We start from the raw sequence: 27,783 nt of genomic DNA on the forward strand, positions 1-27,783 counted from the left end.
TAGTTCCAAATCCTAACCTCTTCTATTCAAAAAGTTGGTGACTGTTTAGAAGAATCTAGAATTTGGGATTGTTCATTTTATTGTCAATATTTGGATCAAGGTTCAAAGTATCAACACGTATTGATCGATACGTATCATTCTGGGACCCCTCCGATACACCCCTATAGTGGGTGTATTGGGGGTCTAACCGGTTCAAGGGGTGGAGGAGCCCTAAACCGATTTCAGAAAAAAAAAAAAAAAAAAAAAAAAAAAAAAAAAAACAAAAACAAAACAAAAAAAGGTATTGATTCACCCAATACGCCCCTATTGACGTATCAGGCGTATCAATATTTTGAACCTTGATTTGGATAGTTGATAAAGAGAATTAGATGGCATTTTTAGGGCATTTTTGACTTTTCAAATGTCACTTAACAGTTGATTAACGACAAGTACTGGGTTGTCACATTTTGAAAGTTTTGGTATTGGGTTATCACATTTTGAAAGTTTGGGTACTGATTATGAATTGTCGCATTTTAAAGTTCAGGGAACAAATTGTCACTCGAGCCAAAGTACAGGGTACAATCAGGAATTTTCCCAAAAAAAAAGTCATATATGTTTTACTAAGATACCTCCTATAGTTTGTAATTAATTTATTTAATTTATCTTTTATTAAAAAGGAATTAAAAAAAGTTTGATGAATTGGCAAAATCAAATATGTTTAAAAAATTGCAAAAAACAGTGAATAGGACAAAAAAAAATACTTTTTTTGATCAAATTGTCCTTTCTTAACTTCACATCCTTCGAACGCCACTATTCATCTCCCTCCGTTTGATCTCTCTCGACACTATTCATCTTCTACCTCTAGACACTAAAAAGCGGTGGCAACTCTCTCTCTCTCTCTCTCTCTCTCTCTCTCTCTCTTTCCTACAAATTCCTCTCATTCAGTCATTCTCTCTCACTCCCTCTCTCTTCCCTACTCCCTTCCCCTGTTTTTTCACGACCACTTTGGCTAATTAACTGTTGTCGCTGCAACTTCTAGCAGCAAAGGAGAACCATTCCCTTGTGTTTTGTATTATTTTGTATATAATTGTATTGTACATATTTGTATTTATACTCCTTCGGAACAGAGCCTGATTTATCAGTGGCTTCATGCTAATCAAATGGATGACACAATAGGGTGTCCCCGGTTCACTCATTGCCTGTTTGGAAGCGCTTTGACACAGCGGCTTCTAGCTTTGTAAGGTGAGCCTTACATAAACTGCATATAAGTTTTATATTTGGTGAAAAATATATAAAGCCTAAATATGATGTTGATCAATCAAAAACATTGGTTTTCCAATGAAGCTTCTTATTAGCATTTTTCAGAACAGCTTAGTGCCTGACTGCCTGTTTAAGAGGGCTTTCATGCAGCAGTCCAGCAGCTTCTGGCTCTGTAGGATAGGCCCACATTAAAAGTTTAAAAATTATGTTTGTGGAAAGCCCAAAAAGCCCAAATACACTTCTTTTGAGCTAAAAAACTTTCAGCTGAAGCTAGTTTTAGTAGCTTATTTAATGCAATTCAATCAAAGCTGAAGCCCTCCCAAATGGGCTCCCAGTGAAAGCATATTGGTCAAAACTTCAGTCCTCCCAAAAGGGTTTTCGATGAGAACACCCAATGGGGTGTTTGGAACAGTGGTATTTATGTTTTTTGGATCGATCAATACAAATTTATAAATCTGTTGATACATCATATATGAGTGAATGCATGTATCTAAGAAACATCAATTTAACATTTTAAGCAGAAATAGATATTTGTATTAATCAATTAAAAACATTTTCAAAACATTTAAGGTAACAAAAAAAAAATCTCTCATACAAATTTATATTGAACAACCTAAAACTCAACAACGTAACAACACTTTACCATCTCCCCAATCAGATCACCATTGCAAACTTGTCAGAGTTTGCTTCAATCTTGAGGTGAAAAAATTACTTCGATTTTAATGAAGTAAATTCATGCCCTTCTTCCGACGACGGAAACACCCATGTTGTACATCATTGTTAGAGTGCGTTCTGTGCACCCGTGGGTACACTCGTCCAATGCACACATGAATAGCGTATCGATACGTTGATCAGGCTAATGTTAACATTCAAACGTGCGTTAACGCGATCTGATCTGGTTCATGAGGAAGTGAACCTGTTCGCATGAACATGAATCAGTCGAGTGTTCAATAAAAAAGCCCATTTTTTTTTCTGTTTTTCGACTCTTTCAGTTCTTTCGTCCTTTTCTCTCCACCGAACCCTACCCATACAACAGAGAAACCCTTACTCATTGGTGGCGACGGAGTGCCGGCCGTGAACCGATGGCGACAGAGCTCCAGCGGCGATATATCATTCTTCACATGAACTGTTACTTTGCTGTAAGAAAAAAAAAAAAGAGAAAAAGAATTACACCACCTGTATTACAACCCCCAGTTAATTCTCACAAATTGAGCAACAAAGTATTAAAATGTGCTTGTTCAATAGTCAGCATTAAGCAAAGGTAAATACAGCAAACAACCCCGTATGATTTATTAATGGGTTGTATTTTTTGAGAGAAATTAATGGAATTTTATTAGAAAAACAAAGCAACTGAAATGATACTAGTTGTTCTTGGAAGAGTAAGATTCCTCATTAATAAATCTAAGTGATTTAAGATGTTACCTTGATATTGGTTTAGATGATACCTAACTTTGTCATTATCAAGTCTTATAGAGGAACCTAGGAGTAGCTGTGGTCGCTAGTCATACCTGTTCATCCTTTAGATCAGACCTGTTCCTTGTGATCGTTGGTCCTCCTTCCAAGGATGCTGTGGTCGCCGGTCCTCCTTTCAGATGGATGTTGTGCTCTTCTTGTCACCGCCGGAGCTCTCCAGGGAAAGAGAAGAGGAAGAATGAAGAGGAGAAGAAGAATAGGGGTTCTCTTTGTCGTCACCGATCTTGGAAGGATTCGGTGTATGGGTAGGGTTCGGTGGAAGGAGCTCTCCAAGGGAAATCATAGAAGAACTTTGAACAATGAGGTTTAACACCCCACCCCTTTTGTCGAAGGATGTATTGCTGCCGGAGCTTTGTTGCCGTCGATGGACAAGGGTTGTTGTATGAAAGGAAGAAGGAATTCAAAGAAAACCAAAATGGGGGTTTTGCTTGGGTACTCGACCGGACTAGACCACATTGACGCTCAAACGCACGTTAATGTTGGCTTGATCAACATGTCGATCAGCCATTCGCGGGTGCACAGAACGCGACCTCCAAAGAATGTAAAATAAAGTAAAACCCCTGTCTCACTTTGCATGCACCTAAGCTGGAGGTGTCATGATTTGTAGAGTGTATATTTGCATTTACATCACAAGTAACTCCTATATTATATGGAATCTAGTAATATTTTAAATGACCAAATTTGTTTCGTGGTTTAATCAAGAGTTTTTACGTATCGTAGTTCGACTATTAAAATCTGTATATAGTTTATTCGGAACTTATTATAACACATTGGGGATGTAGGTGAGATGGTAAAGTGCTCCCTTAGCATGCAAGAGGTACGAAGATTGATACCTCGCACCTCCACAGTTTGGAAACGCTTTTTTTTACTCGTTTTTATTAGTTTTTCATATAAAATCTTTTCACATACACTATAAGGAAAGAATATATTTTGTTTTAATTTCTACAACCACAACTTTGGAGAGTGTCATTAGTGTGGTGTGTATCTCCAAATATCAAAAAGAAAAAAAAAAGCCTTAAAAAAAAGAAAAAAAGTAATCATCTACGCAATCTCAATTCCACACATCTCCATAGTTTGGGGAATCTATTACTTTACTCCCTACACTTTGTGGGTGTGCGAGAGAGAGATTCTCTCTCAAGCTTTGACCTCATTAGGACATAAATCAATTTCGTTAGCTTTAAATGGATGGAATATGCCCATATGCCTTTTTCAGATACTTTAAAAATCCTAAAATGACATTTTCTTTATAAGGAAATTTTACCCCATACAATTAATACTATTAACAAAATATTTTCATTCATGTTATTCTAAGTAAAGATCTAAACCATTAAATTGGAGAATTGATCTTGAAAATCCAAGTAAAGTTTAACGATTTAAATTAATCTAGGCCATGGAAATGGAATCGTAGATGAAACTAAAAATATGGTCCATCAATGTGGTGTCCTTGTATAAATCAAAGTGTTTTGCCCTGTTGTATCGGATTTAGATCATGTAACGTACCAAGTCAACCTAAAGATATGGGCCGCCATCAAAATCATCTCTTAAGATCAATGAATTAATCTCAACCATTTTGAGCCATGCAAAATGGTCTATTGAAAGTAATGGATTAATAGGTAGCTGGCCAATTAAGTCTGTACCAATATCTAAACTGATCTAAGCCATGCAATTAATGCGTGATCTTTTCTAAAAAGAAATTCAGATTTCATAAATGGCATATAAAAGAATGCATAAAATCCACCATAAAAACCATTCAAATGATGTATCAACTTAATTTTGTAATTGTTAGATTATGGCTAGAGTATCAGTATCACTTGGATGAATGATATTAATCCACTACTTATGAGACTACTTTAATGGTCTCAATTTTTTGGTTGATTTGGTATTTGGATGGTCTTAATTTGTTGAAATCTCGGTAAATTACTAGGATGGTTAGGATTGATTCACTGATAATGAGACCTTATTTTGATGGTTTGGATCCTTGGATTGATTTGATACATCATTTGCATGGGATGAAATCTTATTACATTGTTTAGATGGACTAGATTATATGAAAATTTGATACGTCATTTGTATGGTTGAGATTTTTTAATTAATTTTAAGAGGCCTTTCATGCATAACTTGTATAGTTGAGATTATATGAAATCTTTGTACATCATTTAGCCTGCATTTGGCATTCCTTATTTTAAGGATTTGTCTTCTTTTTGCGATTAAAAATTCAGTGTTCATAAGGGCATTTTAACTACAAAAAAGATATAAGTCCTTAAAATAAGGAATGTCAAATGCAGCCTTAGATTGTTAATATTAATTAATTAATTTCAAGAGACATTTTTGATAGCCTAAATCTTAGGCTTTATCCAAGGCACTACTATATGTGGCTTATGTTTTTTTAGATATTTTTATGTATTTCTTATATGATTGAGAATAATTTAAATTTTTCTAACACCTACAAGACTTTTTTTTTTTTAGATTTTTTTATACATACTTGTATGACTGAGATTACTTAAAATATTTCTACATGGACGATATATAGCGAGGGAGATTGTAAAATGTAGTGACCAGTGAGTAAATTTACCTGTACTATGAGGAGAAAAACAGAATATAGGGAAACTCGCATAAGAAATAGTATGGTTTCATTCATTGTTATTTATCCATGCAAGTATTTTTTAGGTAAAACTTGTTTGTATAAGCAAAATTCCACTGTTCTTGTATTCTATTAGTTATCGGAATAAAGAGATCACTTATAATGTAGATAGATTGCTTACCCACCTCACAAGAGGGAATTACTTTCAAATATCCTCATCTATAGTGAGACCCAACATAACAACAAATAAATACAGATATTATGGTCAACTTATTGGTGACTAATCTGAGTCTGGATCTGCCTTCACATAGCGCCGACCTCACAACATGTACTGGCTGTACATCGGAAACATTTTTATAGGGACATGTTTCCAATACATGGTGGGTTGTGACTGTGAGGTTAGTGTGAAGAACAGATTCCAATTCGACCAATTTACCCTACTAAGACAACACTCTGATGACTCTTACAATAATACTTGCTCATAAAAATTATAGAGAAGTATGTACAAACCCATTGTAGAATTTTGATTTCCACTGTAAATTTACAATATTTCAAAAGGTCAATTACTCCCACCTTATGCATCAATGCGCTCCCATGAATTAACATCAATTCCAAGCTGATACATAATCCAACTGTACTTTGTGCCTATAAATTATGACCCTTGACCAATAAAACCCATGAATTTTGATCAACACCACCTTATTGGTCATGTCATTTATGATGTCAGTTGATTGGTTGTGTGTTTTTCGGATATCATAGTCGAACCCACAAAAATATAATATGAGAAAAATATAAAAAAATCCAAAACGAGAGGGAGAATTTAACTAATTATGCCTGATGCATACAAAATAAGAGTTCAGATCTTTCAGAAGTGCTCTCGACAGTTGTCAACTGTTGCCTGCTTTCGTCACCTGCTGGTGTTAATTGTGACGCAAACAGTGACGTAGTTTCCATTAAAATTTCAAATTTGGAGAGTGTTGGACCACGCCCAAGCCCAATCCAACCAACTTGAAGAGACCATCACGCAGAGTCCGGATCTCTTGCCCACGTTTATTATAGTCACATATCGAGAATATTTCATCCTCTGCATAATATTATGCAGAGAACCCGGACTCCATCGGACATCGGGCCAATACGGTGGCGTACGTATAATTTCCATTAAGATTCTTTCTAATCGGAAACGTGGCTTTATTATCACCGTCAAAAAGAGCCTTCTCTCTTTTAAAGGTTTCCGTACTTGTTAATCGATTCCAAAAAAACAAAAATCAATCAGCAGAAACGACACGCGAGTCTTCGTGGTTCATAATAAATATATATATTAATCTTCACGTGTCATGCTCCTATTGTATCATACTTATCCGTATTGTATTATTTGTTCCATTTGAGCTTTTTTATTATTGCTACTATTTAATGAAGTTTGCTTATTTACAAAAAAAGGAAAAATAGAAAAAAAAAACAAATATTTCTAGCAGATAAAGGCAACTTATCAAAATGGGGAATCTTCCTTGAAATATATATTATTTGCCAATTGCGATCTAAAGAAATTTCAAACATCGTGAAGCCGTTTTTTAATTTTATTAATTTATAATTCACAAGTCTTGACACAGTTTAGATCAGCTCTATCCAGATTGCTTTGGCTGTCCATATCGTACAACCTGAACTGTCGAAAGGGATTTTGATCCAGCCGTGCATTTAGCACCAATAATGTTAAGGGGATAATGTGAAATAATGCATCATGCAAGGAGAACAGCGACAAAACCTTGGCTGTTTGGAATATTGAATAACATATATTAGGTTAGCATCATGGGTGTGGGCTCGTGGGTAAAAGAGTAATTACAAATTTACAATTAATGTTCGTTTAGTTGAAAAGTACAATCAAAGGGTTGAGTAGTGGGGTAATGTATCTTGTACAGTAAACCCCCCGATCCATGCTTTTTGAACCATCATTTGATTCGAAAAGTTGGACCATTTGACTTCAAGACTGTTCAGGCAATCAATTTCATTTCACATTTCACATTTCACCCTTGGTCTTTTATTGAATAACATATGTAACAGTTGATTCATTCAACTTGAACAACGATTTTTAGTCTCTTTTTTATTTTAATTATTATTTTTTTATATTTTACTTTTAAAATTGTAATAAATCATTCATTCAAACTAGATAGTTGAATCATTAATCTAAAAATTGATGATCAAAATAGTTTCATTTCGAATCGATGTTTAAAACATTACCCCAATTACCTTAGACCTCCCCCCTCTACACATCCAAAGTTTTTTCATTATAGGCTTACTTGAATATGTCCATGTTTAACAGGGGTGCAAATTGGGTCGAATTAGGTTGGGTTGAGGTCAATCCTAACCCAACCTGAGCTGTGGAGCCCCCAACCCAACCCAAAATTTTTGGATTGGGCTGGAGTTGGCCCGAGTCCTCTACTTCATTTTGGCAATACTCTTATCTCCCAAATTCAAAGGTTGAGATTTATTCAATTTTAATAATGAATTTTAACATTATTATATGTGGACATAGTTATCAAGTTTTACAGATGCATATTTGTGTCCGGGCACACACATATTACTATATATATAGTAATTATTTATATAATATTTATGATATAAACATGAAGTATTAAAAAATACATATAAATATGAAGTTGGGTTGGATTCTGGTTGGCCAAGGCTTGTCAATTTTCTACTTTTCCATAGCCCGAACTTCAACCCGTTTTTTGGGGATTGGATTCGGACTAACACAGCTCAAATTGCAGACTTAGTAATGCTTAACAACCTGGGCAGTCAATAGAAGAGTTAAGATCTCCTGCCCGCAAGAATTCAATCCACGTCCACCTACATAAGATCACTTGCACACATGGAAAATATCTATCTTCCTACATAATATTATGCACAGAATAGTGTATTATAGATAAACGTGAATAAAATTTATGTAGGCAGGAGATTCAGAGTCTCAATAGAACTGTCAGTGTCGTTAGTTCACCCAATAATGGATACCGTTAAAAAGGAGTCTGTGTCACTCATGCGGGAAGAACCTTGTAAGTTAAGGCTACAAAACGGCAGTAGCCTATCCCAGCGGAAGACTTTATCGGTTACCATTAGACAGTCACAAAATTTCCATTAAGTTTGGACAATAGGCACATATATCTAAAACGAGTCCGGATCATCTCAGTCATATATGGAGAACATTTCATCCTCTACATAGTATTATGCAGGAGAAATATTTCTAATTCACAGGGGTAGTGTATTGTAGATAGACGTGAGCAAGATTCTCATGAACAGGAGATCCGGATTCACCTAAAACCAACTGCTTCAATTATTTTGACCGTCACAATCTCTCGCTTTATTAAGGCCCCGTTTGGTTGTAGGAATAAGAATTCAGAATCGGAATGGACTATTCTAATTCTGACTATTTGATTGAGTTAAATTAGAATTCCATTCTCATTCTTGCTGGAATAGCCATTCCCTGCCTCTCTATTAGAAATGAAATCCCATTCCTGCTGATTCCATTTTTTTCCCATTCTATCTAAATCAAATAGACTAAGGGAATAGATCATTCCGATTCCGATTCCGGTTGCACCTGGGTTAAGGTCTTGGTTTAACTCTATCCATGTTTGCCCAAACAAATATTATATATTTTATTTATATAAAAATATATTTTTAATTATATATCCAATAAAAGCGAATTTATAAAACATATATATATTTCAAACCCCACCGAAGTCCGTTTTAAGCTTACTTGAGTTAAAACCTGACTGAAACTGAGTAATTATGTTGGATTAAGCTTGGGTTGACATTGGATTAGGCCAGGCCTGAACTGGGGACTGATGTTTGAATCCTACGATTGGATTTAGGTTGATCCTGTGCCTCAAGCGTCAAGCGTCAAGCGTCAAGCCAAATCCAACCCGCCCGAATTGCACTTTGCACACTTGCACCAATACGCATTATCACATGGAGATGGGGTTCATGTTGACTGACGTGTCACGTGAAAAGAGCCCTTTACACAGCATAGGCTGTTGATGGTGAACAGCCACATTTTTCTATTCGGGCTAATGCTCTGATGTTTTAAGTCAAAGGCCAGACACGATGAGCGTAAGTTCTGCCTTCGTCTCTCTACTTCTCCATTCGTCCTTTTCCTCCTCTTTCTCCTCCAAAATCAAAACAAACTTGAGGCGGGGGTCGAGCTTCATAAGTTCTAACCATGACTGTTTCTTCGTCATCTCAGAATCAAGGTGCATATCTCACATTCTCACTACTGCAGGATTCTGTTTATTTGTTTATTTTTTATTAATGTTACAATAAACACAGATAACTTGCTGTATCATTTGCTTCCAATACAGTTTAGGCTCCTTCTGCAACCTCCTTTTTTTTTCGGTTGGCGTTGAGATTGAATTTATTCCAAATGATCTATCAGAGTAGGTCGATGAGCTCCGTAACCAAATTAATCATAGTTTCGTATTCATTATTACGAAAATTTAATCCGCTTTCTAACTTATTTGTTAGTTAATTGTCAATTTTGGTTTTTATTTTGAAGTTTGATGTTCTTAATTAAACGTTTATGGAAGACACGCTCTTGGAGGTTCGGAAATATCCAAGAGATCAAATCAATGGAGTCAGCACATAAAAAAGAAGAAAATGGATTTACTGCTGGAATGTTAATCAACCAAAACTTAGTTTCCTGTAACAGTTCTCTTTGATTAGAACGGACTGGATTTTTTCAACCAAATCGTTGCCGTTCACCCCAATTGTTTTCTTACTTTCCATATCCGAAAACACAAGTATTCTAGATTAGACCTTCAATGCTTGGTTGGCTATCGACTGAATATGCTCACTTTCCAGGTTCTATCTGCTGGCCCGCAATTCAATATATAAAAGATCCAGAAAACAGAGCTTTTATTGGTGACTGAAGTATTTTCTACTGGGAAATAATTTGTCATGATTTCACCTGATATATAAATATAAATAGAAAATATGCGGATCCCTTGAAATTAAAGTTTAATATTTTCTCCTTACGAGTAGATAATTTTATCAAGTTCACAATAATTTTGTATTTTTTGTTTTCTTTGTACCGGTAGTGAGACGACCTTTTTTTTGTGGGTAGTAGAGAGACAGTCGTGATGATACAAATAGGATTTGTTTCTCAGGGTTTTTCTGTATTGACTTTTTTCATTATGTTCTTCCTCAAGATTCTAATTCAAAGTGGCATTCTTTTTTCTAATTATTTCTTTTCCCATGCATGTTGCTTTAATTCTTATTTGGTTTTTATATTTATTAACTTCTACTCTAGAAGTTGCCGTTGCTTCCCATGGCATAACAAAATCTCGATTTCTAGTGTTAGAGAATTTTTGTGCTGCTTGTAACTAGAACTATTCCTTTTTGGATAGATGATATTTCCAAGAATTACAAGAGCTCATACTTTGGATTACCTGCCTTGGACGTTTCTGTTGCATTTCCGCAGGCAACTCCAGCATCTGTATTTCCCCCTAATGGTAAGATTTATTGCAATTGTGAATGGTAGAGATATCAATATGATCACCATGCCTTTTTTTGTTTGTTAACATTTTCATAATCACTATGAGTTGTTTTTACTAACAAAAAAGTCACTGCAAATTACGTTTCCATGACAAAAACTTTTGGAGCATGGGTATCCATTATGGAGTTGCAATTTTACCTCATTATGTTCCTCTTAGGGGGTGTTATACAACATCAATGTTTTTGTTTTCATTTGTTTTCGAAAACACCACACTAGCAAAAAAAAAAAGTTCTTGAACTTTGTTTTTGTTTTCCAAGAGAAAAACACGTTGGTTTTGTTTAAAAAAACAATACATATTTTTGGAACCATCAAAATAATGGTTTTTAAAATAAAAACAAATTTTGTAGTATAAAAATTATATGGTTTATGGAACATGAAATAACCAGGTGAAAATGTGTTTTTGAAACCAGAAATTCAAGAACATGTTTTTGGTTTCAATTTTGAAAACAAAAAACACATACACAACCAAGAACATGTTTTTTTTTTTTTTTGTTTTGAAAAAACAACCTGCTTTTAAACTAGATGGTTGTGATTTGTTTTTGAAACTGGCAACAAAAAAAAATCACATTGTAGAATACCCCCTTAATTATCAAGTTAAAAATATTGAAGTCCATATTTATTCAGCAAGCTTGGAGCAGTAGAAAACTTCTATTGCATCTAACTTGTGACATACAATCTTGAGAGACATATCTATACTTTATTGTTGTTTCAAATACAACATGGAGCACAAGGAACATTGGCCAATGGGCATGAATACTGGCACAGCCTGGCCCTTGTTGCTTGCTGTGGTAAAAATTGCTACCCCTTATTAAACTTACTTGTACACACATAATTACTTCTTAATGAAAATATTACAATTACAGTTACTTCTTGATGAAAATTAATGTTAGTGGCAAGCGTAGATACTATTATGCTATAATTACCTGATATTCATCTATATAAAAGGGCAGCCCAGTGCATGAGGTTCCCACCATGCAGGGTCTGGGGAGGGACAGACATATGCAGCCTTACCCCTTATATTTATCCATATGAAAGGCACATATATCTGTATATAGTGTATTGCACAACCTAGCTGTGCCTCTCATTGACACCCCTATTGTTTCATCTGGTTCTTCCCTTGTTTTAAAACTGTTGTTTTTTCAAAATTGCAGCTTCAGACTATTACCAGTTTGATGATCTGTTGAATCTTGAGGAGCAGACCCTCCGTAGAAAAGTCAGAGAGGTTATGGAAAAGGATGTAGCTCCAATAATGACTGAGGTATCAATCCATTTTGTTCCATCATTAAAGTGCATTATTATTCATTCTTATTCTTATTTCTGTTATTATTATTATTATTATTATTATTATTATTATTATTTATTATTATTGTCATCATCATCATCATCATCATTAGATGGGGATAGGTTTGCTACTTGGGTCATTTATTGAGCTTTTCTAAATGACTTGGGCATTTTTCCATGTGGTGACTTAGATTGAAGCTGAAGAGGAGTCTCCATATTCCTCTCTCCACCCTTATTTATGGAAAAACTTTTCAACCCAAAAAGCCTTGGCATATCTTCAAAATAGACCTTTCATAAACAACCCTTATTATTAATAGGTTTGAAGTATGGAGAGCTATTATTAATTGAGCAGAACTCCAATACAAGGTTAGCTATAAGATTACCACTACTAGTTTCTTTTTTCTTTTTTTGCTTTGGTCAGAAAAAATTCTTTCAAATTAGTTGTTTCCATTTAAATATGCCTTACTGTTATTCTGTGCTTGAGCATCTCTATACAAGTATATTTATATTCCAAGTTGGGTTCTTTAGTACTGGGAGAAGGCAGAGTTTCCCTTTCATGTTATACCAAAGCTTGGTGCTCTGGGTGTTGCTGGTGGCACTATTAAGGTATATCAATTCATTTGCATATTTTGGTTTCTTATGTTAAAAGTTGTAGATAAATTACTTAATGGTTTCTGGCAATTAGGGCTATGGGTGCCCAGGTCTCTCTATTGCTGGAAGTGCTGTTGCTTTATCAGAAATTGCCCGAGTTGATGGAAGCTGTTCTACCTTTATTTTGGTGCATTCTTCTTTGGCAATGCTCACAATTGGTAAAGTCTAACTGGTGGTTATTTTTGTTTTTCCCTCGATGTATAAACTTGTAAGTTAAGGCAGGACTTGGTAATTTTCTGTGGGAATGTTATGTATTGTTCCGAGGAGCAGAAATATGGTTATTTTTCTGTTTCTGGAACACCAGAAATATTCCATTGGGAATTATCAAACACCACCTTAGATGCTTGTTAAGGTACAATGACTCTGTATAACATCTTGTAACTGTCAAGAATAGCACTTTGTGGGTCAGAGGAACAAAAGCAGAAATTTCTACCTTCATTGGCACAGTTACAGACTGTAGCTTGTTGGGTAAGCTGATTTTATATGACTTCTGGGCAATGTTATTTATTTATTTATGTATAATCTGTAATCAATTTATTTCCACCTTAGGGTTTGACAGAGCCTGACATTGGAAGTGATGCAAGTTCTTTGAAAACAACAGCATCAAAAGTATATCTCTCCATTATTTTTTTTCTTTTTTTTACAAAAAAAATCTGTATGAACTAGTTTATATCACATTCAATGTTCAAAGTTCTTGGCATCTTCAATATTCTCACTGGAATTGAGAGGAACAGGTGTCAGGGGGATGGATGCTTAATGGCCGAAAGCGATGGATTGGAAACAGTACCTTCGCAGATGTGTTAGTTATTTTTGCTCGGAATACAACAACAAACCAGATAAATGGGTAAATCATGTACTTCCTTCTCCTAATTAATAACGAGGAATATTAACATATAGATTACTGGAACAGAATAATTACCCTAAAAAAACTTTGGAACAGAATATATTTATGGCATGTGAGGGAGCTGGGATCCACCATTTGATACATCTTAAGTTGGATGCTATATCTTATTATCATGACTGTATTAATGCATTCTGAAGGCTTTACAATCCACAAACATTTAGTTATGATTCCTAAGATCAGAGACTTAACAGATGCATAAGGGAGCTCTGATATGTGAGAATGGTGGGTCCAATATCAGTGGTTTGGATGATGCCCAGGAGAGCATCAATGCTGAGAATAGGGGATCTGCAATTTAGTGCCTTAACCCGTTTAAGGAAGCTCTGTTGTACTGAGTAGTTTTTTTTTTTTTTTTAAATCCTCGTGTGATCTTCCATGAATCTCCAAATCTAGACACACAAGATTGTTTTTTTAATAGAGAAAACTCATGCTCTGAGTTTTTTTTTTTTTTTTTACAAAACTGTGATTCTGACCACATTAAGATTATGCTCTGTCCTGCAATTAAATAATATGTCTCCAAAATCCAAACTGAACTGCTGCTACCCAAGATCTAAACTGCACTGAATCATCAAAATTGAACCCAAATACAAGATGTGAACTGCTGACATGAGAAGGAAAGACTCCTCAGTAATCTTAGATATTTATTAGCTGGTTGTTGGATGGCAGTAAAGCTAAATGGAGTTATAGAAATGAAATCAGAAGGTTTAAATGGATATTAAGACATATGCAAATAGTAATACAGTGTGGGTTCAAAGATCAGCCAATAGCTTGGCTGATGGTTTAGTGAAGCAAGGGTTACTAGACATTAGCTGTATTCGGTTCAGTTGTACAATTGGGGTGGGATAGCAGGGGCTATGCTCACACTTCATATGTGTAATGAAAAGATGCAACCTCTTGTTGTACTGCTTTATCTTTAAATCAATAAAATTCTTTTTTTTTTTTTGGTATTTGGTGATATACTCACCAATAAAATGGTTGCCTTCAGTTAGAGAGGGAGGAGGGGCAATTCTGTCTTGAGTCCAAGGATGGTACTCCATCAAGTTTTATTTTTCTCCAATCTCAACTTTTCTAGAAAAAATTGACCATTCCCCCTACTTTTGGTATATGGCCCATTCCAAAATTAATCTTGAATAGTCATAATATCCTTATAAAATAAAACTATATGATCCATTTTTAATATCTCCAAAGACCACAATTGCTAGTTATTATTTACTTTGGGATGATTATATCTTTATTATACAATTCAGGGGAATTCAGATTATTACCTGATCAGTTATACTCAAACAAGTGTAATATAACAGATATAAGGGTAGTTGACATCGAGGAAAAAAGGGCATGCTGCAGGCAGCATGGTTTATACCACTGCAAAGAATTTTAGTTCCTTTGCTTTAATGCGATTGGTTTATATAATTGTCCGATGCTTCAATCTTATCCAAGGTTCAAGGCTATTACCCTTTTTAAAGAAGTTAAAGAGTGATTATATTGATAAGAAAATCAACATGTACAACAAGATGATGTACACAAGGACTGTTCAAAAAGCTTCCTGGTAGCACTATACCTCCACCCTACTTCACAAAAATATTTCCATGTATAAAAAAGGAATTCAAACCTATATTCTTAAAAAAGCTTGTGATTAGGAAACCATGGGAACATCTTTCCCAAAATTTTCTGAAAAACAGAATCTGTAGAGATATTCTTGCTTTTGAAATTTCTTTTTTTGATGGTAAAAATAAAATTTCATTATAAAAGAAAAATGATATACAACCTAACAGGTTATAAGGTATCACCCAAAATACAAATTTGAAACCCCAACATTTCCCCAAGCTTATCCTTGAGATCCTCCTTGGTGACTTGTCTGAATTCTGGTAATATCAAAACCCAATCTGCAACCAATCTGCTTACAACCACCACTATCCTGTCCAATGTCCAAGTTTTGTCTTCAAAAATTCTTTTATTTCTTTCCTTCAAGATGTTCCAGCATATTGCAAAAGGGATGCAATTCCAAATCACTCTTGCTTTCTTGCTTCCTCTTATCTATGGCCAAGAAGAAAAAAAAATCTCTGCAGGTGTTCTTGGTTGAAAGTCTCTTACCCCGAACATAGCAGTAAACAGTTTCCTCCTTCTCTTTGCAAAAGAAGCACACATTTGCCATATTGAAGCCCCTGAATTTCAGGTGGTTCACAGTCAAAATGCTACCCATGGCCACAAGCCATGCAAAGGCTTCACCCCTGGGGGAACCAGATTCACCCCCACACCTTCAGCTTGATTTGATTTTGAATGGTCCCTACAAAGAGCAAAGGTGGCAGGATTTCACAGAAAATTATAATAATAAAGAAATTGTACAAAGGGGATAAGGGGAGAGATAAATTCTCTTTAACTTTCCCAAATACAAACAGCTTATTATAATAAATTAGTTTTTGTTATTCATCAAAAAAAGGATTTCACAGCAAATTTCCCATTTAAGCATTCTTTCCAGCATAGTTCATCCCTTGACTGATCTGAAACTTTCACCCCCTCTAGCTTCTCCAACAAAGCAATGCATTCATCAACCTCTCTATCCAACAAAGGCCTTCTGAACTTAAGGGTGGTTCCAAGTTGGTGAGGTGCATTTGGAGTGTCCTGCCCACAGCCATTTTATGCACAGTTTGAACTGAAAGAAACAGAAGAATCTTTCAGAACAAGACTTCTAATATAGATTGCTTGATTGCCTTTGCTTTCAGCAAGCTCATCTCGTGGGTGGCTGCGACTAAGGGTCTCCAAGCTTCTGTTCTTTGTTCTCAGTTGAGATCCAGGAATTTCCTTGAGTTATGATGTCTTGTAGGTGGTTGTGTGTGTTATGGACACACCGCCCGGCAGCGCACCGCGGCGCAGTCATAGGCAGCAGCACGCACAGCAGGCTGCACCGCCCGGCAGCGCTGCACAGCAGGCTGCACCGCCCGGCAGCGCTGCACAGCAGCACGCACCGCACGGCAGCAGCACTAGACAGCAGCACGCACCTCACGGCAGCAGCACTGAGAGACACGCGAACCGCCCGGCAGCAGCATTAGGGCGGGGCCCACACAACAGCTCATCAGGGTGGGTCCACACTTATCTTACCACATCAGCTCTGCTCGCCAACTCGCCGCCAGCTACACCATTCCTCATCCCTTATCCTTATCCTTATCTTATCTTATCTTATCTTATCTTAAGTAAGAGTGTGTTACCATTAGGAGTAGGTAATTAGGAGTTTGAGTTTAAGTTGGATTACCCTAGTCTAGCCGAATTCAACAAGGAATTTCCTTCTGTAATCTCCTATTTAAGGAGCTACGAATTGAAGTAAAGGGATTCAGTTTTCCAGTCAAGAAAAGAGTGAGGAGAGTTCGGGTGGTCTCTTGGACAAATCACCCATTCGGTTTTCCACAATAGGATCTGCACGCAGGGGAAGGCGCAAGGGGAAGTGTGAATAAACCCTAGTTGTTTCTAGGTCAAAGTAGAGAAGAAGAAAGAAGAAAGAAAAGAGAAAGAAGAAGAAGGAGAAGAGAAAAGTATTCGGCCAGACTAGAAGAGAGGATGTACAAAAGTACCTCTCCTAGCCGACCCACTTGACTTTTATTCATGAAAAACTTCGAGTTACAAGAAAGACAATTTTGTCCCTCATAGAAGATGAGACACATAACTTAAACTCAGATACAATAGACATTTCACTTTCAATAAGATACACCAGAATGACCAAAATACCCCTGACTCGAGCATTCTAACACTCCCCCTCAAGCTGGAGAGTATATATCATATAGTTCCAGCTTGTTACAAATGTAATCTATTCTTCCCCGAGACAATCCTTTTGTGAAGATATCTGCCCACTGATTTCCTAAGCTCACATGAGATGTAGTTATTACCCCACTTATCACTTTCTCTCTCACAAAGTGACAATCCACCTCAATATGTTTAGTTCTTTCATGGAAGACAGGATTGGATGAGATGTGAACAACAGCTTGGTTATCACAGTATAGTTTCATGGGTTTGTCAATTGAGAAACCCATCTCCTGTAGTAGGTTCTTCAGCCATACTAGTTCACATGTGGTATGGGCCATAGCCCTGTACTCTGCTTCCGCACTACTTCTTGCCACCACTGTTTGCTTCTTGCTCTTCCAAGTTACAAGATTGCCACCTAGGAAGGTACAATACCCTGTGGTTGACCTCCTGTCTGATATAGAGCCAGCCCAATCAGCATTTGTGTACCCTACTATCTCAAGAGGTCCTCCTTTTTGGTATAACAAACCACGAACTGGAGCACCCTTTAGGTACCTAACAATTCTCATAACAGCTTCCCAGTGAGGAACCCGGGGGTGTTGCATAAATTGACTCACCACACTCACAGCAAATGATATATCTGGTCGGGTAATGGTCAGGTAGTTCAACTTTCCCACCAACCTTCTGTATCTTCCAGGATCATCAAACTCTTCACCTGCATCCACACTTAACTTGGCATTGAGTTCCATAGGAGTCTTTGCTGGTTTAGCACCTAACAACCCTGTTTCTTCAAGTAGATCAAGAACATATTTCCTCTGACATAGGTTGATCCCCTGTTTTGACCTCGCAACTTCTATTCCTAAGAAATACTTTAGCTTCCCCAGATCTTTCGTATTGAAGTGGTCCTGTAAGAATTTTTTCAGCCTGTCGATTCCATTGCTGTCACTTCCAGTTATGACAATATCATCCACATACACGACTAGCAAGATTTTTCCATCTTTCGAGTTATAGCTAAACACAGAATGATCAAACTGACACTGTTTCATCCCAAAGGCCTTCACCACTTCACTGAGCCTGCCGAACCATGCACGAGGAGATTGTTTCAGTCCATAGATTGCCTTTTTGAGCTTGTACACCTTACCAGCCTCCTCCTGAGCAACAAACCCTGGTGGTTGCTCCATATACACCTCCTCAACAAGATCACCATGTAGGAAGGCATTTTTTATGTCAAGTTGTAGGAGAGGCCAATCATACATAGTAGCCAATGAGATCAACACCCAAACTGAACCAATTTTAGCCACAGGAGAGAATGTCTTCATATAGTCCACACCATATAACTGAGAATAGCCCTTGGCCACTAACCGTGCCTTCAATCGTTCCACACTGCCATCAGGAAGATGTTTCACTGTATAGACCCATTTACACCCAACAGTGTGCTTACCAGGAGGAAGGGTGGTGAGTTCCCACGTATGATTTTGTTGTAGAGTAGAGGGTTCTTCTTCCATGGCTTGCCGCCACCCTGGAGAGGCAAGGGCTTCCTCTACAGACTTGGGAATGGGAACCGAAGAGAGTAATGATATAAACTTGCAATGGGAAGTAGAAAGGTGAGCAGTGGAAACATAGTCTGAAATGGGATGAGAAGTACAAGTACGTTTACCTTTCCGCAAAGCAATAGGGAGATGAAGATCTGAGGGAGAAGGTGCAGTAGCAATCTGTCGACGGGTGCTGAAGTGGAGGAGGAGCCGAAGCACTTCTGCGAGTATACACTTGAGTAATTGGCGGCCTCTCTGTAGTAACCGTCATATGATGTGCATCTGCAGTAGGAGTGGGAGCTACGGGAAGGGGGTCCACAACCGGAACAGGAAGAGGAACCACAGAGGAAGAAGAAGAGACTCCGGCATTGGAGAAAAAAGGAACTGATTCAAAGAAGGTGACATCCGGGCACACAAACGATTTATGAAACTTAGGGTTATAACACTTGTACCCTTTCTGAGTCCTTGAGTAGCCAAGAAAAATACACTTCGTAGCCCGAGCATCTAGCTTGTCTACTCCAGGCCCCAAGTGCTGAACAAAACAAACACAACCAAAGACTCTTGGGGTGAGAGGAAAGGGAGACAAAGTGGGGAACAACACGGAGAAAGGGGATTGACTTCCAAGGATTGACATGGGCATCCGATTTATCAAAAAACAGGATGTAAGAACAGCATCACTCCAAAAGTGCTTTGGGACATGCATATTGATCATCAAGGACCGAGCAGTTTCAAGAAGATGTCTATTTTTCCATTCAGCTACACCGTTTTGTTGTGGGGTGTAGGCACAAGAAGTTTGATGAATTATTCCATGATGTTCTAGGTATTGCTGAAATGATGAGGAGATGTATTCTTTGGCATTATTGGAGCGAAGTATTTTCATATTAACACCAAACTGAGTGCGTATTTCAGCATGAAATTTCTGAAAAATAGAGAACAATTCACTACGATCTTTCATAAGATAGATCCATGTCATCCTTGAAAAAGTCATCAACAAAGATTACAAAATACTTAAACCCATTGTATGACACCACTTTAACTGGACCCCATACATCAGAATGAACTAAAGCAAAAGGACTTGAGACACGACTATCAATTCTTGGACTAAATGAGACTCGATGATGTTTTCCCAACTGACATGACTCACAATCTAATGATGAAAGATGACTCAAGGAAGGAATTAGCAGCTTCAAAGCCTTGAGAGAGGGATGACCAAGTTTGCAGTGCCATTGGAGAGGAGTAAGAGACGACTGAAAAGCCACTGGAGGGCCACCACCATCAAGGTAATACAAACCACCGGCTTCATGCCCTCCACCAATCTTCGTCCCCGTCTTGAGATCCTGAAACACACAAGAAGAAGGATAGAAGGTTACAGAACAATTAAGGGAATTGGTTAATCTACTAACAGACATAAGGTTAAAAGGGAACTTAGGAACATATAAAACAGATACTAAAGACAATGAGGAGAGATCAACATCACCAACACCACAAATAGGAGATGTAGAACCATTAGCAAGTGTAACTGTCTGAGATGTGGAGGTGCGAGAAAGGGAAGAAAATACATCAGGAGTCCCAGACATATGGTCCGAGGCGCCAGAATCAATGATCCAGGGTGAGGCTTTGGAAGCTAAACAAGTCATACCTGAATGGGCAAGTGTAGCTGTGTTCTGCTGAGATGTTTGAAGGAACTGCTCATATATTGCCCGTGGTACACGCACCATTTCCCGCCCGGAAGCACAAGTGGGTGTGGAGGGGGTTGGTGCAGTTTGCTGGCTTTCAGTAATTGTGCTACTACTCTTAGATGTAACGTGGTACATGGTTAGCCCAAGTGTTAGGTGGACCATGCAAATCATAGCAGAAATTAACTGTGTGCCCCTCTAAGCCACAATGTGTACATTTTCTCTGAGCATTACTCCTTCCTTTTCCACGGCCTCCCCCTGACTCACGGCCTCCAGTCCGGCCACTGGCCCGGTTATACACGTGTCCACCACGGTTGCTTGGAGGGCCACTGCTGCCACCACCACTTCTACTTCCACGACTATTCCCTTTAGTCACTACCAAACCAGATCTATTAGAGAAGGAAGAATGTTCCACTGGCTCAATGGATGTCCTCTTAAGACGGGCAAAAACTTCTTCAAGTGAGGGGAGAGCTGATCCCCCCAATATCTGTGCTCTGACAGGCTCATACTCGGCCTTCAAGCCCACAAGATACCTAGTCACATCAAGTTGTTCACGTTGCTGTTGTTGGATCTGGACATCTGATGTGAGAGGGTGATACACATTTAGCTCATTGCGGATGTTTCTCAAACTTGCATTATACTCTTCTAAGCTTTGACTTCCTTCAAATTGAAGTACTCTTGGTATAACTGATATACTCTAGTTGTGTTGTCTTGTCCAGAGTACAACTTTTTAGCATGATCCCAGATCTCTTTGGCTGTATCTAGGAACATGAAGTTCACACTAATCTTTGGTTCCATGCTGTTCCAAAGCCATGTCATTATCTGTGCATCATCTTGTTCCCAATCACTGAACCCAGGAGAATCAGAGGAAGGTTTCTCTTCCCTCACATGTTTTACTTTCCTCTTGGCCTTCAAGAACACCTCCACAGATTTTGCCCATGGTATATAGTTCTCACCATTCAACTTGATGGATGCCATTTGAACACTTAGATAATCTGAAGAGAGCGTGATGCCTATTTTGTTATCATTCCCAACTACAGTTGAAGCCATCTCAATTATGTCTCCTCTGAATATACACCACAATCTCACACTTGTCACAAGACTTATCTCACTTACAATACCACCAACCCACTTTCTTCAACTGCACATTACACACTACACTCTAAAGCTGAAATCATTCAGTCAACACATCAAACACTTGGACTGCACACTGCAGGACCATTTACCACCAACACACCACTACTGAAATTACTCAGTCATTTCATCGAACACTTGTTCTGCAAACTGCAGAACTGATTACACACAAGGTCTAGGGGTTCACTTTTAAGCATTTAAAAACATAGATATGCCAGCCACCACAACACAATCAACACCACACCACTGCTGTCGTGGACATCAGCAGTTTACCACTCTTCTTTCAGCACACATGTGAGCAAGAAAACACAAAAAAAATGACTGATATGTGTATCAGTTTCACCCAGCACCACAACAACTAACTTTCGATGCACACAAAACAAAATTAGCATTCACAGTCCATTTCTGAACACACGACAACAGTGTCCATACCTGTATACGACCAGCCCTCTTCGTACACTGAATAGAGGGTCTAGTATACCACTTCAACCACCACCACAGCACCGGCCAGAGGCATTCTCACCTCCAGGCCCTCAAAACGACAACTCCTTTTCAGTCCTTTATCGAGTCTTCAATCAGATCAGCTGTAGGATGAAGAAACCTACTGTGAAGTTGGCGGTGAACCCAGGAAGAAGACAGCAGCAAGAAAAAAAACGAACACCAGACCTTAATGCTCTGATACCATGTGAATAAACCCTAGTTGTTTCTAGGTCAAAGTAGAGAAGAAGAAAGAAGAAAGAAAAGAGAAAGAAGAAGAAGGAGAGGAGAAAAGTATTCGGCCAGACTAGAAGAGAGGATGTACAAAAGTATCTCTCCTAGCCGACCCATTTGACTTTTATTCATGAAAAACTTGAGTTACAAGAAAGACAATTTTGTCCCTCATAGAAGATGGGACACATAACTTAAACTCAAATACAATAGACATTTCACTTTCAATAAGATACACCAGAATGACCAAATACCCCTGACTCGAGCATTCTAACAGGAAGCAAGAGGTTCTCCCCGTGACGAGATCCTACGCCCGGGCCCACAACATTTTGGTATCAGAGCCAAACGTCATGGGAGATATGGAGCAACTATCATCCAAGGTACACGAACTGGAACAAAGGCTAGCAGAAACCAGCATGGAGGTTCGTGAAGTCAGGGAAGATGTCCGGGAGCTGCGACGCCTGCTGGAAGCATTCCTCTCCAACAAAGAAAGGGGTTCTGAGGGAATCGCCAACACAAACAGACGCCGTCCGGACTGGGCAGAGGCATCCAGCGAACAGCAGATCGCTGCCCCGATAGCCGCAGTTATTCCCAAGTATAGCCGTTTGGAGTTTTCCTCATACAACGGCAGCGGCGACCCACTGGGATGGCTGTACTACTGCGAGCAATTCTTTCGTAATCAGCGTACGGAGGATGAAACTGTAAAGTTTCCTCCTTTGGCCGGGGACAATGTCATGAACATTATATTGGTACTTGCAGAATGCGCTCCTTGGTCGAAGACAGGTGGACTTGGCGATGTTGCTGGGGCTTTACCGAAGGCTTTGACTCGGCATGGACATAGAGTTATGGTTGTGGCACCACGGTATGGTAACTATGCAGAAGTCCAAGAAACAGGAGTGCGCAAGAGATATAAGGTGGATGGGCAGGATATGGAGGCTGCTCTTGAGGTTCTCTTCTGTAAGTATACCTGGTGCGTTCTTGTGATCCACAAAATAGCACACCAGGGCCGTGGTCCAGTAAGCAATTTTTGTTATGTGGATCTTCCACAAAACTACATAGATCATTTCAAACTACATGACCCAGGAGGCGGGGAACACTTCAATATCCTTGCAGCTGGCCTGAAAGCAACAGATCGTGTAGTCATTGTAAGCCATGGTTACGCCTGGGAGCTGAAAGCTAAAGAAGGTGGCTGGGGTCTGCATCAAATAATAAATGAGTGTGATTGGAAGCTGAAGGGCATCGTGAATGGGATTGATGCAAAAGAATGGAACCCACAGTTGGATGTTTACCTGGTATCTGATGGCTACACCAATTACTCTGTGGAGACTCTTCAGACTGGCAAGCCTCAATGCAAAGCAACTCTACAAAGGGAGCCTGGTCTTCCTCTTCGGGAGAAGGTTCCTTTGATTGGGTTCATTGGCGGGCTTGGCCATTAGAAAGGTGTTGGTCTCATTGCTGAGTCCATTCCTTGGATGGTGGATCAGGATGTGCAACTAGTCATGTTGGGCACTGGGAGACCTGACCTGGAACAACTTCTCAGACATTTAGAGAGTCAACACCATGACAAGGTCAGGGGTTGGATTGGTTTCTCTGTAAAAGTGGCTCATCGAATAACTGCGGGTGAAGATATCCTACTCATGCCTTCTAGATTTGAGCCATGTGGACTGAACCAGCTTTATGCACTGAGCTACGGGACAGTCCCTGTTGATAGTGTGCAGCCGTTTGATCCATTGGCAGAGTTCCAAGTCACGTATCCGGAATTCGAGCTTGAGGACAAGCTCGTTGTCCAGGAGGGGTGTGATGTTATGGACACACCGCCCGGCAGCGCACCGCGGCGCAGTCATAGGCAACAGCACGCACAGCAAGCCGCACAGCAGCACGCACCGCTCGGCAGCGCGCAGTACGCACCGCCTGGCAGCGCGCAACACGCACCGCCCTGGCAGCGCGCAGCACGCACCGCCCGGTAGCGCGCAGCACGCACCGCCCGACAGCGTGCAGCACGCACCGCACGGCAGCAACACTAGGCAGCAGCATGCACCGCACGGCAGCAGCACTAGACAGTAGCACGCACCGCACGGTAGCAGCACACACCTCACGGCAGCAGCACTGAGAGACGTGAACCGCCCGACAGCAGCAGTAGGGTGGGGCCCACACGACAGCTCATCAGGGTGGGTCCACACTTATCTTACCACATCAGCTCTGCTCGCCAACTCGCCGCTAGCTACACCATTCCTCATCCCTTATCCTTATCCTTATCTTATCTTATCTTAAGTAAGAGTGTGTTACCATTAGGAGTAGGTAATTAGGATTTTGAGTTTAAGTTGGATTACCCTAGCCTAGCCGAATCCAACGAGGAATTTCCTTCTGTAATCTCCTATTTAAGGAGCTACGAATTGAAGTAAAGGGATTCAGTTTTCCAGTCAAGAAAAGAGTGAGGAGAGTTCGGGTGGTCTCTTGGACAAATCACCCATTCGGTTTTCCACAATAGGGTCTGCACGCAGGGGAAGGCGCAAGGGGAAGCAAGAGGTTCTCCCCGTGGACCGACCCGTGACGAGATCCTATGCCCGGGCCCACAACAGTGTGTGTTTGGCTCCTGACACTGGAGGCCTTGGATGTAATCTGTGTTTTCAGTGTTCATTGAATAAAATTTTACCTTACTTTTCTCAAAAAAAAAAAAAAACAAAGGCCTTTTGAACTTTGGACACCAAACCAGTTGTTCCCTCCTTTTTTCATAACAGTGATGAATAGTGACTTCAGCCTCAGCCAATCTATACAGCCTTTTGATAATTCTTGCGTTTCTCTCCTTCCATCTGCGCCAAAACACCACTGCTGGGACTATATTCCAGACTTTCCTCTTTTGTTCAGGGTTTCCACCTCCAACCTTTTACAAACTCTTCTACTGATCCTGGGCCATATTTCATAAGAAAAACCACAATGCACCAGAAGGTGGTTCACAGATTCCAAGTGTCCTCCGTGTAAAACACAATCAATTGAGTCCAGAAGCATACCCTCCCACAAAAGGTTGTCCCTGGTAAGGATTCTATTCAGGTAAGCAGTCCATACAACAAAAAAAAAAAAAAAACAATTATTAAAGGTACATTCTTGCACCAAATAATATTAGCTGAGACTAGCTTCTCTTCTGTGTTGGAGGTTATAGGGGTATATTTGTGATGTTAATAAATTTTGGGGACTTAATATGTATTTATGGGAGGAAGAAGGGCTTGTGTGAAATTCTGATATAATTGGGTCTTTTGCTTATTTAAGCCATTGGTTTTGTGGGATACTGGGATTAGGGTTGAGTGAGAATGGGCATTTTGTTGTAATCTAAGGTCAGTCATGTATCTTTTGTTCTTCATTCTCATAATGGATATTTTTCCCTCTGTTCCCGTGGATGTAGGCTACTACTGAGTCAAACCACGTTAAATCTTGGTCGTTTCTCTATTTCTTCTTCCTATTTTCTTCTTGGTTTATTATTCTCTTTCCTTCTGGTTGACATTCTGTACTGAGCAAAGCATTGTAGAATGACTTAACTATAAATTTTCCTACCTTGTTCCACTTGTGTGTTAAATAGAATACATATCATTTGGACCACCATATCCACCTACCAATCATTCAAGTTCCTTCTAAATTGCAGAAGCCACATGACACTCCCATCTTGCATTTGCATAAAATCAACCACTCTAGCTTCTTTATCCACTGCAAACTTGAAAAGGGCAGGAAAGATTTCTGACTGTGGCCTTTCTCCACACCAAATGCCCTGCCAAAACTTCACACATGCTCCATCCCCAATCTTAAATTTTACACCCTTTGAGAAAACATTGTATGCCTTCTCAATTCCTTTCCAAACTGAGCATCCATTGGATTGGTTGGCAACTCCTAGATCCTACCCCATGTTTCTATCTGCGTATTTGGCATAGACCACTCTCCTTCACAACCCCCTTTGATTTCCCCCAAATCTCCAAAACTATTTCCCTAGTAGGGCAATATTGACATCCTTTGCCCTTCTCATCCCCAAACTGCCTTGGGTTTTTTGTTTGCAAACTTTGTTCCAGTTGACTAAATGGAATTTCTTCCTCTTTTCTTTCCATCCTATCCAAAGAAAATCCCTCATTTTCTTTTCATTGAGCTTTGGCATTTCTACTGGTGTCAGGTACGTTGAAAGTAGATAAATGGGAAGGGAAGACAACACTTTTCAGCAATGTAATCTTACCTCCATAGGAGATATTTTGCTTTCCAAGAGGCCAGCCTTTTATCAACTCTTTCTACAATTGGCTCCAAATAGATTTAGAGTTGCACCTTGCACCCAAAGGCATTCCTAGGTATCTTAGGGGTAACTTTCCCAACTTACATCTCCATGCTCTGCCTATAGTGTAAGCTCCTGCAGCTCCCCTACAGCTACCAACTCGCTTTTATGCATATCCACTTACAGCCTTGAAACAACTTCAACCTACCTAAGCACAGCTATCTGGGGTAGACTGGACACAGTCCTAACCTTCGGCATTTTTTTCACGCTTGCCGATCCGAGATTTTACCATTACACCAAGTAATGGCCCCTAATCTTATCCAAGGTCAATGCACCTAATTCATACTTGTAGTGACCTTTAATGCTGTGGACAAGTTATGTGTAGGGACATTAAGTACTGTCCAAAATGAATTCAGGTGTAAATGACTTCTTGCTGATTGTTGCTTGAAACTTTACATAATTTGATGATAAAATGGTAAATTACATGCAGTGGGAGAGGGATCTAAACTGCTGACATGAAAGAGGGAAAGAAAAGATTCTGTAGTAATTTTTTGACGGAATGATTGCTGTTGGCAAGAGAGAGTGTGTGGTTGCTATGTTTAATATACATGTACCATCACATTAAGAAAATGTCATTTGTAGTTTTAAATTGAGTTAAATTGCATTTCTGATTGTTATGTTCCATAAAGATATGCTGCTTATAAGGCACTTATCCACTGGTAGCACATGTATACGTGCATTTTCCAATAGCTTTTTTGAACAAGTTGCTTGCTTTCAGGTTTATCGTTAAAAAGGATGCCCCCGGTCTAAGGGTCACTAAAATAGAAAACAAGATTGGTCTGAGGATTGTCCAGAATGGGGATATTCTCTTACAGAATGTCTTTGTCCCTGATGAGGAAAGGTTGCCTGGCGTCAATTCCTTCCAGGATACAAGCAAGGTATGTTTGTAGTTTGTTCTCTTAAAAGTCTTTACCTTGGAACGACTTGGATGCTGATTTATTGTCCTCTATAAGATATGAGGTAGCCTGGATATCATTGTTTGCTTCTGGAGTGAGACCTGGTTTAATAACCTCTCCACTTAAGTGTGATCAAATAA

General features: G+C 39.0%; 1 protein-coding gene and 1 long non-coding RNA gene across 4 annotated transcripts in view; one reads left to right on the top strand and one right to left on the bottom strand.

Moving 5' to 3' along the window:
- Positions 1-1,743: 1,743 nt before the first annotated feature.
- Positions 1,744-3,456, bottom strand: LOC104594916 (uncharacterized). 2 transcript variants are annotated; one of them, XR_734801.3, is made up of 3 exons: positions 2,748-3,305; positions 2,288-2,376; positions 1,744-2,155 (listed from the first exon to the last, which is right to left on the bottom strand). It is a non-coding gene; the product is annotated as an uncharacterized LOC104594916 (long non-coding RNA). The 2 variants fall into 2 exon arrangements; XR_734800.3 differs by having other exon boundaries at positions 1,744-2,376; positions 2,748-3,456.
- A 5,872-nt stretch (positions 3,457-9,328) lies between these two features.
- LOC104594917 (acyl-coenzyme A oxidase 4, peroxisomal-like) overlaps positions 9,329-27,783 on the top strand; it is a 30,886-nt gene continuing 12,431 nt past the window's right edge. Inside the window, exons 1-10 of one of the 2 annotated variants that reach the window (XM_088899156.1) lie at positions 9,480-9,531; positions 9,640-9,714; positions 10,684-10,788; positions 11,984-12,090; positions 12,642-12,719; positions 12,799-12,922; positions 13,159-13,232; positions 13,314-13,373; positions 13,499-13,608; positions 27,466-27,625. In XM_088899156.1, coding sequence (XP_088755282.1) covers positions 9,702-9,714; positions 10,684-10,788; positions 11,984-12,090; positions 12,642-12,719; positions 12,799-12,922; positions 13,159-13,232; positions 13,314-13,373; positions 13,499-13,608; positions 27,466-27,625 — 831 coding nt within the window. In that variant the 5' untranslated portion in view covers positions 9,480-9,531; positions 9,640-9,701. Of the gene's footprint in view, positions 9,532-9,639; positions 9,715-10,683; positions 10,789-11,983; positions 12,091-12,641; positions 12,720-12,798; positions 12,923-13,158; positions 13,233-13,313; positions 13,374-13,498; positions 13,609-27,465; positions 27,626-27,783 lie in introns of both variants that reach the window. The other variant, XM_010255468.3, reaches the window with a different exon arrangement.

This window comes from Nelumbo nucifera, chromosome 2, assembly GCF_055504915.1.
Source record: "Nelumbo nucifera cultivar China Antique chromosome 2, China Antique-T2T, whole genome shotgun sequence".
Classification (NCBI taxonomy): domain Eukaryota; kingdom Viridiplantae; phylum Streptophyta; class Magnoliopsida; order Proteales; family Nelumbonaceae; genus Nelumbo; species Nelumbo nucifera.